General features: G+C 57.7%; 1 protein-coding gene across 7 annotated transcripts in view; it reads left to right on the forward strand.

Annotated features, from left to right (window-relative positions):
- The window catches only part of XPO6 (exportin 6), a 103,174-nt gene extending 98,897 nt beyond the window's left edge, over nucleotides 1-4,277 (forward strand). For all 7 annotated transcript variants that reach the window (XM_023246726.2, XM_023246727.2, XM_023246729.2 and 4 more), the window contains exons 22-24: nucleotides 680-778; nucleotides 911-1,141; nucleotides 3,569-4,277. In XM_023246726.2, coding sequence (XP_023102494.2) covers nucleotides 680-778; nucleotides 911-1,141; nucleotides 3,569-3,670 — 432 coding nt within the window. In that variant the 3' untranslated portion in view covers nucleotides 3,671-4,277. The remainder of the gene's footprint in view (nucleotides 1-679; nucleotides 779-910; nucleotides 1,142-3,568) is intronic.
- Nucleotides 4,278-11,896: the final 7,619 nt, after the last annotated feature.

The raw sequence follows: 11,896 nt of genomic DNA on the forward strand, positions 1-11,896 counted from the left end.
TTTGGTCAGGTCTGGGGGGGCGTTTCTTTTTGTCCTTGAACTAATAGCTCATAGCCCAGAAATTACAAAGCAGTTTAACACTTTGCTGTTGCTTAACCCCAAGCAGAGGCAGCTGGTTGAAGGAGCCTCCCAGGATTTGTGGTTTATAAGAGCTGGGACGCCGAGGAGAGGGTGGGCGGCTTCTCGCTACACAGGCAGAATCCATGAAGGGATCTGGAGGTTTATTCCAAAAGGCCAAGGTGAAACCAAGATGTGAAGTGAGGCCCAGTGGGGAGGACTTAAGAGCTAAGACTAGGGGCGCCTGGGTGGCTCAGTTAGTTAAGCGTCCGACTTCAGCTCAGGTCATGATCTCACCGCTTGTGAGTTCGAGTCTGGTGTCAGAACTCAGAGCCTGGAGCCTGCTTTGGGTTCTGTGTCTCCGTCTCTCTCTGTTCTCCCCCACTCGTGCATCCCCCCCCCACCCCCCGCCCAAATAAACATTAAAAAAAAAGAGCTAAGGCTACACAGGAACATTTTAAGATCTGAGCAGAAGAATCAAGGCAGTGGATACCCTAGCCCTGTGGTGGGCATGAGGAACTGCCTGTGGCACGCCCATTCTTTTAGTGTGGGGCGGGGGCCCTTGAGGGCCTGGTCTGAGGTGGTTTAAATGGTGCTTATAACACAGTGGTCTTATTTCTAGGCTTTCGGACAGTCCTTTCTCCAGCCTGATATCCACCTATTTAAACAAAATCTCTTCTACTTGGAGACTCTCAACACCAAGCAGAAGCTATACCACAAGGTCAGTGCCCCCTCTCGGGAAGGGCCCTTCGTCAGAGCTGCCCCGGGGGCGGGTGGAGTCCCACCCTCCTCAAGGCCCCAGGGGCAGAGCGGGCCCTCGTGCCCTGGCTTACCCTGGCCTCTCTGTCTGCAGAAGATCTTCCGGATCACCATGCTGTTTCAGTTTGTGAACGTGCTGCTACAGGTCCTGGTTCACAAGTCCCACGACCTTCTGCAGGAGGAGATCGGCATTGCCATTTACAACATGGCCTCTGTGGACTTTGACGGCTTCTTTGCAGCCTTCCTCCCAGAGTTTCTGACCAGCTGTGATGGCGTGGATGCCAACCAGAAAAATGTGCTGGGGCGGAATTTCAAGATGGATCGGGTGAGGAGAGAGAGGCCAGGCTAAAGGGAGGACGGGCCAGGGCTCTCACGCCTGGGGCCTGCTCAGGGAGGAAGGGGCAGTGGTCTGTACCCGCCGGTGGCTCCTGAACGACTTGGTGCCGCGGCTGGACGCAGGGGCACACGCCTCCCCCGGTGTGTGTTCTTCACGTCAGCCCCTGGGCCCCGGCCCCAGCAGTCCGTCCGACTGCCTCAGCTTCTTTGTGCTTCTCCCCCGAGATCCAGACGCTGTTCCCACACGGGTCGTGAACTCGCAGACAGGCTGCGAAGACTGGTGCTCAGGAGTCTCTGAGACCCCCGAGTTCGAGATGGGCCCCTGGGCTCTCCCCAGGCCTCCCGGTTCCGTGTGGGCTGACCTGCTGCCGGGTCCTCGGAGAAGCCCCTGCAGCACACCCCCTTGCCCCCTCGCTGCCCGCTCAGGGAACGTGGTGGGAGGGTGGGCTCTGTGGCCCCCCATGCAGCACCTTGGGTGGCTGTGGGTGCACACGGAGCCAGCGCTGCCCGTGTGTCCGGGTCCCGTGGCACCCGGCTTCTGTCCCGGCGCCTCCCTCCTGGGCACTCACCTGCCCTGCTTCTTCTCTCAGCCGTTAGGTGTCTTCGCTTGCCCGATAGGCTTTTCCTGGAACTCTTCCCACGGAACAAGCCCTTTTCGTCCTTCACCACCTGACACGTGGCAAAACGAAATCATTCTCCCACGTCCTCATGCGTCCCTGCCTTGCCTCCCACCCTGGAGCAGCCTGCCCACGGTTCCCCTTTAGTGTTCAGATTTACACATTGCTCTCGCTGGAGCAGACTCCTCTCACCACTTGCCCATCTCGTCTGTGACGTGTGTCAGGATAGTGCTTTCTTAGACTCGGGTCCTGTTTTCCCTTGTCTTGGAATCTTTCTGGGATGTCTTGTTCCCTCCTAAACTTTTTCTTAAAGTTCACTTCAGCCACTTGGGTATTTTTCCTTCCTTTTCCTGGAGACCACATCCTGATATTTAACTGTCAGTTTCTAGTGATGTCATTGTCAGCCAACTTCTCGATTGAAAGCCGGGCTTCCAAGTCTATATATGCATCAGTGCACCTGGGGTGCTTATGAAACACACAGGAACATATTCTTGTATCCTCCCCCAGGAAATTTGAATTTGGCATTTGGGAGCCACTGATCTAAGAGACACCCCTTGGTTTGTTTTCTGGAGGATGAGTAAAGGAATCAGTGCCTCCACTCACCAGTTCCCTCTGTACCTGAAGTTGGCTGCCTCTCGTCCCGGAGAGGGTGTTGGGGCTCAGTCCCTCCCTGCTTCAGAGGAGCCTCCCTGGAAAGACAGGCGGCGGCGCCCTCCGTGGATGACGCCGGGCCGGCCACGTCACGTGTCCCGGCTCTCCTGAGCCTTCCAGCAGCCTTCTGAAGTGTACACAGGTCTTGTTGTTAATCCCATTTCACAGATGAGCCCAGGCTCCGCAGGGTCAGCTGTTAGTTAGCAGTTCAGAGCCCGGGAACGCTAGAGCCGGGAAGCAGGATCCCTCGGCTGGGCCTTCTCACTCGGGAGCCAGTGTGTACTGCCCACACGCAGGGGGAGCCGAGGGCGGCTCGACAGCGATGAGCAGGGGTGCTGGCCTGGGCAGCTGGGGCCTTTTTAGAAGAGGCAGGCTTTGAGCGGAGGCCGAAGAGGACAGATTAGCGGGGTGAGGCGTGGGTGGGCGAGGGGAGCTGTCGGTGGCTTCAGCCGTTTCCGGAACCCGCCCTGCCACTGGGCTTTCAGAAGGCGTGTGCACTCGCTCTGTGGCAGGCACCGTTGGGGTCACTCCGCATTTGGACCTGCGCTCTGGCCACCGGTGATCCCGGCCTGAAGATGAGGGGGCTGACCCCCGGTGCTCTTGTGGCCTCTGGTGGGGTCTGGGTTCCGGCTGCGAGGGGCCCTCTCGATGGGTGTCTGCAGCCCGTGGGTGCCGCCGATGCGTCCCTGCTGACTGGTCGGGCCCGCCTGGGGCCCGGGCGGGGGTGGACTCTGTGGACGTGGCTTGGCCGTGGCGAAGGAGAGGTGCGCGTTGGCAGGCGTGCCCCCGTGCACGAGCGAGTCCGACCTGGACCACCTCCCTGCTTTCTGTGTAACCTGGGGCAAGTTCCGCGATCGCTCTGCGCTTCGCAGTCTTCACCCTTACGACGGTGGTGTGAACGCACCGTGCGTCGCGGGCTTGGGTGGGGTTCGAGGGGGTGGGTCCCTGAGCGGATGCGCAGGCCTGCACGTGGGGAGCGCCAGGGGGGCGTTCGCTCGCTTCTGGCACTCCCGCGGCGCCTGACACGGTGCGAGGAGGGTGCGAGGAGGCGTAGAAGGTTCGAGCGTGCTGGGACGGAAGTGGCGGGGGCTGGGGGTGAGCCGGGGTGCGGGGTGGGGCTGGGCTGCAGCTGTGCCCCTGCCTTCCAGGACCTGCCCTCGTTCACCCAGAACGTGCACAGGCTGGTCAACGACCTGCGCTACTACAGACTGTGCAACGACAGCCTGCCCCCCGGCACTGTGAAGCTTTAGGCGCGGCCGCCCGCCACCATGGGACACACCTGCTGCTGCCGCGCCCGCACCGCCTCCGCCCTCCGCCCTCCGCCCTCCGCCACAGGCGCCCCCTCACGGGCCTCGCAGCTCCTCGGATTCCCGCACCCTGACCGGCTGCCTGCTCCGCCCCCCGCTCCTCCACGCCCCCCTCCCGCCGCCCACCCAGCCGACCCGGCTTCGGGATGCCCCTCAGCGCTGGCTGGGGTGCCCCCGGACGTCAGGGGCAGGCGGGGGGCTCGTGCGCCCAGGCACCAGGGAGGCCCCGGGGAATCCTGTGGGCCCTCCGCGCACCTCCCGAGGACACCGGCCATGAGGCAGAAGCGCCGGGGACCGCTCGTGACAGTGCCACCTTCTCACCATTCCGCCCCCACCCACCCCGCGGCGGAGAGGCCTGACGCGAGACTATCTGGGCACTTCTGCCCAGCCTCTCCCGCCCTCCCCTCCAATTGCCTTGAAGTCTCTGCGTTTTGTCAGAGATTCGCAGACTCGTGGGTTTTTTGTTCCCGTTTTCTCATCATTCCATTGTGATACTAAGAAACTAAGAAGCTTAATGAAAAATAAAATGCTTATGTTGTTGTTATAGAAACGCCGGTCAGGGAGCGTCTTTCCACTCGGGGCCTCCCTGGGCCAGCGTGCGGGTGGAGGACATCCTGGTGCAGAGCAGGGCGGTGAGGGGCGTGGGACTGTGCCGGGGGAGCGCACACACAGGAGGGCCGCCTGGACAGCCTCTCAGTGAAGCGGCCGAAGGACACGGGACCCCGGGTTCTCTGGGGTGGAGGGTGGGAGCTGGCTCTTACAGGTAACCCGGTGGCGGGGGTGGGGGTGGAGTCCACTGGGGTCCACCACCCCGCTCCTCAGGCATGGGATCCCATTCCTCTCCTCCTCCAGAATGGATCCTTTCTAGACACCTAGGCAGGAGTTGCCCCTCTGTGGCCCAAAGTCTCGCCTGAGGTCAGCAGAGAGGCGGAGGTCTCAACAGGTGGCTCATCTGAGAGGCGGTGATTACAGGGGAGAGGAGGGAGGCTGTAGCCAGGTGGCCCTCGGGGCCTGTTGGGGGGCGTCTGACAGCTGGGCCTTGCCCGGCCGCTATTCGCGTGTGGAAGTGGTTCTTGTCTGGAAGTTCCTGGGATAGCGCCTCAGCAGCTCCTCCTGCCTTGAGGGTCATAGCAACCAGTCTGACGGCACTGGACTACTGTTTTTTGTTTTTTTTTTTTAATTTAATTTTTTTTAAATGTTTAATTTTTTAAATGTTTTTATTGATTTTTGAAACAGAGCATGAGCAGGGGAGGGGCAGAGAGAGAGGGAGACACAGAATCGGAAGCAGGCTCCAGGCTCTGAGCTGTCAGCACAGAGCCCGACACGGGGCTCATGGAGGAGTGTGAGATCATGACCTGAGCTGAAGTTGGTCGCTTAACTGACTGAGCCACCCAGGAGCCCCTTTAATTTTACTTTTAAGTAATCTCTACACTCAGCGTGGGGCTCGAACCTACAACTCCCAAGATGAAAAGCCTCAGGCTCCACTGACCGAGCCAGACAGGCGCCCCTGGACTCGGCTAGATTCTAACGTGGAATCCCACACCTGGCAGGAAGAGGCTTGCGCACCCAAAGTGAGAGTGGCCACTGGCTTGTTGGTAGGACTGGGGAGGAAGGGCTTCTACTTCTGAGGCCTTTACAAGGACCACTTGCAGGGGTGAGGGGCCCGGGGGCCCTGGGTGGTACGTGTGTGTGCCCGTGTGTGCGTGATGTGGCCCCTTGCTCCGTGTCGGTCACAGCCTCCCAGTTACAGCTAGCCCCACTTCAGAGTTCGGAGAGGAGGAAATTGAAACCCCAGTCGCTCTTTTGCAGAAAAGAATTAACATCCAATTATTCCTGGGCTATAAATACCACCTCACCTGCCCGTGAGGGGAGGCCAGAGTGTGGTCTGTGCCTGAGCCAATGAAAGGGCTTTTTGAATGCCTTGCAGATGGAAGGGGTGAAGGGATGGGGTCTGCCGCCCAAGAGCTGTACCCTTGGACAGAACTCGAGGCAGGATTTGGGGTGGGAGAGGAGAGGCCGTGGGGAGTAAGGTGGGCCCAGATGGGGGGTTTTTGTTCCAATTCTGCTGGACGTGGCCCCAGCTGTGTGCATTGCAATGAGCTCCCCGTCCTTGGAGGTGTGCAAGCAGAGTCTGAGTGACCTGCAGAAAGGGTCTGCTCCCTTCGTCATCATCCGACTTGCATCTGATCCCTCTTGTCTGCAGTGGCTCTCCCGCCCCTCTCCGTGGGCACAAGAGCAGGCCTTAAGAAGCGTGGCTGGAATTGGGTGCATTCTCAGGCCCTTGACAAGCCCAGAGACTGTCTGCATTCTGAGGGAGGGGACAGGGAAAGGCCAGAGACGGACAGCAGTGAGCCTTTAGGTCAGTCTTGGCTGGGGACTGGTAACAGTTTCCCGAATTCCAGCATTTTCTGCCACTCGCCTGCCATTGGCCTCAGACAATGGAGGGTGGACTTTTTTTTCAATAGCCTTTTTTTTTTTCCTTCTGAGTAAAATATTGTAGTAAAAAATGTAGAAAACTTAAAAAAAGGCATCTGATCAGAGAAAAAACACTGTTAATATTTTGGTGAATTTTCTTTCCCACATGTGGACAAACACGTTTTTGCTTTTCCTTTATTTTTGGTTTTGTAAAAGCGAGTTCGTGTTGTAGTGCAGCCTCTCTTGTTCACTTGACACGTTGTGACCCTTTTACTTATTATTCTAGTAAAACATGATTTTTAATGGCAGATGGCATTTCACAGACACGCTTCGTTTATGGGGTTCCTTATTCTCAATGATGCCACTGTGGACATTCTCACACGTAAATTTCAGCGCTTGTCTATTTCCGTAGGTTCGGTTCCCACACGCGAAGCTGGCGGCACAGATGTTCTCAACTTGTGATAGGTTTTGCTGGGCCTGGTTTCTCTTCGGAAGAAGCGTACTTCAGAGTCGCAAAGTGTCTGAGCTCGAAAGGCTCCAATGAGATTGTTTGACCAAATCAGCCCCCACTTCTGTGGATCCTGGGGCCTCTCCTCCCTGGTTAGCTTAGCGGTGGGACCCGACCAGGCCTCCTGCCCACTCCCGAGTGCCACCGTGATCCTAGAGTGACATCGCTGCAGGGTGGCTGGGACCAGGGAGAGGAAAGGTGCCGATGGCTCTGGTTGACTCCTGGGGCCTTGACAGGACTCCCGATTGACGGCAGTGAATTTCACAGACGTTATTTCCCGAATACCTTTCCTAGCCGGGTGCTGGGCTGCACGTGACGGACTGGGAGGCCAGTGAGGCACCCTGTGCCTGCAAGGAGCCCAGACCCGCGAGGAGACAGACAGACAGGCAGACAGGTTGTTGCCGGGTGGCATGCTGAGTGGCTGAGTGCGGTGATGGGGGTTGGGAGGCCAGGAAATGGATGGGGGGCCCAGGGTCGGAGGGCTTCACCCAGGGTGTTGGCCACTGAGCCGGTTCTGCAGGGTGTGGACGAGCTCACCGCCGGGCAAGTGGGTGAGGAAAGGGTGAGGCCGGGGCTGCCTGGACACTTCAGAAATTGCCACGAAGATTTGATGGGGAAATGGGCGGGGTGACCGTCCGTTTTTTGTTTGTTTTGCCAAACGGAGACGTATGGAGTTATGACAGACGGCCTCTGCAGTAATCCTGGGCCAGCAGGGGTCAACTGGGACCTCTGGTCTCCCTACTCCTGGAAGAGAAAGCATCCGGCTCTGTGGGGCCCGGCCTGTCAGCAGAGATGGGGGGGGACGAAGTCCCACTGGCGAAATGCAGCCACCTGGTTCATCGGAGGAGTCAGAAGCCCCCCCTGAGCCTGTCCTGACAGTGAGGGCCTTCCTCACGGCCCCTGCGGTGTCCCCTGCTACAATGAAGGCAGGGGACGCGGGGTCTGTTTCCGTAGTGCTCGGTGTGGGGTTTGGCCCACAGCGGGTGCCCCCAAATGTCGAGTGCACGAGGATTCCCCAGATTTATCCAAATGGGTTTCTCCTCACAGGAGGAGGCCTGCAGTCACACTGAGGTGTCTTACTAATTTTTAACATTATGAAGCCACGTCCTTGGTGTCTGCTCAGAACGCCTGGCCTTACTTTTCAGGGCTCCTCAGGGAAAAGCGCTCGAGTGAACAGCTCTTCAGTGAAGGATTTCTTTAGTTCAGGGACTCACTTTTCCACCCTTCCCTGCTCGCATCATTGGAAACATCTTTAAAGGTTCATGGTAATTAATTGGCTCCAGCCTTGGGGTGGGTGGGGTGGGGTGGGGTGGGTGAACGCACAGGTCATGCGGCTTCCCGGGTTAGGCCGGGAGCCTTGTGTGGGGCGGGCCGGAAGCTGCCTCTGAGCCCCAGGACCCTGAAGGGCACCAGAAGCTCGTGCAGAGGTCACGTTGGGTGCCTTCCTGGGGTGGGGTGGGGGGGTTGGTTGAAAAATTATTTAAATGAAACAAAGGGCAGACATAGGTGAGCATTTGGGCAACAGGTATATTTTCTTTTTAAAAATAAGCTTAGGGGGCGCCTGGGTGGCTCAGTCGGGTTAAGCGTCCGACTTCAGCTCAGGTCACGATCTCGCGGTCCGTGAGTTCGAGCCCCGCGTCGGGCTCTGGGCTGATGGCTCAGAGCCTGGAGCCTGGTTCCGATTCTGTGTCTCCCTCTCTCTCTGCCCCTCCCCCGTTCATGCTCTGTCTCTCTCTCTCTCAAAAATCAATAAACGTTGAAAAAAAAATTTAAAAATAAGCTTAGGGGTGCCTGGGTGGCTCAGTCAGTTAAGCACTGGACTTCAGCTCAGGTCACGGTCTCACAGTTCGTGGGTTCGAGCCCCGCGTCGGGCTCTGTGCTGGCAGCTCGGGAGTCTGGAGCCTGCTTCGGTTTCTGTGTCTCTCCCTCTCTGCCCCTTCCCCGCTCTCCCTCTATTTCCCTCTCTCTCAAAAAGAAACATTAAAATTTTTTTTAATAAAAATAAGCTTAGTTCTGGGGGCGCCTGAGTGGCTCAGTCAGTGTCCGCCTTTGGCTCAGGTCATGGTCTCATGGTTCGTGAGTTCAAGCCCCAAGTCGGGCTCTCTGCTCTCCTCACAGAGCCTGCTTCGGATTTTCTGTGTCCCTCCTCTCCCCTCCCCTGCTTGCATGTGCGAACTGTGTTTCTCAAATATAAACATGAAAAAAAATAGAAATAAGCTTATTTTTTCCCCCTTATTATAGAAATAATGTATGTTTCTTGGAGATAAACATAAAAATCTCCAAAGCCATTTAATCATGTCTCAGTGGGTGGCCTTCCAGACCTTTCCTTGCATTTATATCCATATGCCCATCCGCATACCTCTATCTTTCAGCGGGAATAAGATCATGTGACATGTGTGGCAAAGTCCTGCCTCCTTCAGTCTCTGCACGCGCGCGCGCGCGCACACACACACACGCACACACACACACACACACACACACACAGCCCTTTAGGTGAGCTGTGTGGTTCCTAGAGACCCCAGCTCTTTCAACCTAAGCCATGGCGGGCCAATTTGCAAGTGTCCTCTGGAACATCGCAGGAAGTTAAGCTGGGACCAGATACTCACATTGGTATCTGGAGCCAGCTCGGGGCTGAGGCCAGAAGCTCATCTTCAGAAGATGTGCATCTTCTCCCTGAAAAGTCAAGACAGATAACCGTTGTTATTCTCAGAGCCGCTGAGGAAGCCATAATCCCCATCTTGCAGAGGTGGAGCCTGAGGCCCAGAGGTCACAACCAGTCCTCATCCTGCCTCTTCCGACTGGTGTTCCACGCTGGAGCTGATGACTCCTGGGCACCCCAGGAGCGGCGGCGACCTTGCTCCCGGCCTCTGAGGGGCACTCGAGTAGGAGGGATTCAGTTTCCAGAGATGGAGGTGCCGAGCATCTCGGTCTTCCCTCCCAAGCCTGCCTGGGGAGGGGCCAGGAGCCCGGAGGAAGCTCTGGGGGCTTTTATTACCTTCATGATCTGTATTGTGGCATTTCCAAAAACGGTTCCCGCCTCCTCCATGCTGGAAGAGACAGCAGGAGACAGGCCGTCACTGCCTCCCAGATGCAGCCAGCTTTGCCTTTTGCAGGTGCCCACCCACCCCCTTAGGATACCCCCCCCCCCCAGCCTTCAGGGCAAATGCTTACAGATGAGGACACTGAGGTTCAGAGAAGGGAAGTGACTTGCCCGAGGCCACACAGCAGCAAGTCCCTGGCAAAGCTGGGGTCCACTTGTGGGTCTGGAGGGCTCCACACCCTGCTCTGTTCCCCGCCAGAGGCACTGCGTGGCTGCTTCGCTCCATTGTCTGCCTCGTGACAGACCCGAGTGGAGGCACTTTGCGGGCGGAGCGGTTGGAGGGGTTCCAGAGCCCGAGCTGTGGGAAGAGCGGGTTGCTGAGGGCTTGCAGTCTGGGTCCCCGGGGGTCCGGCATTCACTGTGTCTGCGGGTCCCATCCCCTTCCCTTCCTGGGCCGTCTCTTCTCCGGGTGTGGTGCAGAGGCAGCCGGTGGGCGTGAGGAGGGGGCCCGCCCAGGACGGGCGGGCTCCATATCCGGCCCTGCTGTCCCTGCTGCTGGGTCCCAGGGGCTTTCAGAGCCGTTGGCAGAACTGAGTCTGCAGGTGACCGTCCGGATGGGGGAGGCCCTGGGCACTCTGGCCCCACGGAGTGCAAGGTTCCCTTGGGGTTTCTATGTGGAGGGGGCTGTGGAATGAAAGGCCGGCTGTGTAGGCTTTCCTCACTATGACGACGCGTGTCTGACTCACCCTCGACTCAAGGACACGCTTCCCACTTACACATCACTCACCGGTTTGGCCTTTTAGTTCACTGAGGGTCTTCTCCGCGACAGGGAAACGTGGACATAACGCGAGTCCTGCCTTCCAGAAACGGAGGAGGGGTCCTACTGTGCGCCAGGTGCCACACGTTGAGTCGGGTGGTGGGCAAAATGTACCCTGAGCGGAGTCAGATGTGCACGAAATGTACCTGTTTCTCTAACTGATGCCCTTTTGCTCTGGAAAACTGGTGGCAGGAAAAAGGTATTTTATTTATTTATTTTTTTAAATTTTTTTTTTCAACGTTTATTTATTTTTGGGACAGAGAGAGACAGAGCATGAACGGGGGAGGGGCAGAGAGAGAGGGAGACAGAATCGGAAGCAGGCTCCAGGCTCTGAGCCATCAGCCCAGAGCCCGACGCGGGGCTCGAACTCACGGACCGCGAGATCGTGACCTGGCTGAAGTCGGACGCTTAACCGACTGCGCCACCCAGGCGCCCCAGGAAAAAGGTATTAAAAAAAAAAAAAAAAAAAAAAAACGCTGATTTTAACGGAACTCATTCTCTCCGGATCGAAAACAGGTTCTTCTGGATAAAACGTTCAGTTAAAGTTCAAACTCCAAACAGACTTTGTGTGGATTTCAAAGGCACTTCTTCCTCTAGGCAGGTGCAGCTCTGCACCGGGAGCGTGGAGGGCGGGCCCCTGTCCCCTCAGCCAGGCCTTCTCGGACGCTGAACAACTTGCACAGCTGTCCCCGGTAGATTTGTCAAGACTCCCCGTCAAAACTGCCTTGTCTCAAAAGGTCTCCCCTTCATCCCTCCTCTTGCCAGGGGGACTTCAGAGGGGTGCAGCTTATGTGCCTGGGGGGTTGCGGGAAAGGCTTCCAGCCCTCGTTTTGGACTTTAGACCCTCGAACCAGAGGGCCACTAGTAGATGGGCATGGCCTGAAGAGCTAAAGGGGACCCAGTCCCATATCCGAGGTTCAGTGCGTCTGTAGGCCACATTCCCAGCCTGTAACACCTGGCTTTCACCAGTCCCCAGAAGGACGTGGTAGGCGAAATATGAATGAAAGCTGTCACTGGCACTTGAGGCCTCTGTGCTGTTTGGTGCCACGGGTGAAGGCCGTGGGCGGCAGGGGGCGTGGGGGGGGGGGAGCGGCTACTGGCTCACAGGTGCCCGCGGCCCCTCCAGGTGGTCTGTCCCTCCAGCCCCTCCTTCCGTCTGTCTGCCCTCTCCCCCCTCCAGGCCTGAATTTCAGCCTCCCAGGGGGCCAAGTTGAGGGGCCAGTCTTGGACAGCTTTGTGGCTGTCCGCTCACGCTGGGGAGAGCCGAGGGAATCCACCTCCGTAAGGAAAGGTGCTCCTTGGCCATTGACAAATGGTCTCGCGCCTTTTGGTGCTAACCCGTGGGACTTGATCAGGACAGCCGGCTGCTCAGGGAATCCTTCTTCAGGC

This window comes from Felis catus, chromosome E3 (assembly GCF_018350175.1).
Source record: "Felis catus isolate Fca126 chromosome E3, F.catus_Fca126_mat1.0, whole genome shotgun sequence".
Taxonomy (NCBI): domain Eukaryota; kingdom Metazoa; phylum Chordata; class Mammalia; order Carnivora; family Felidae; genus Felis; species Felis catus.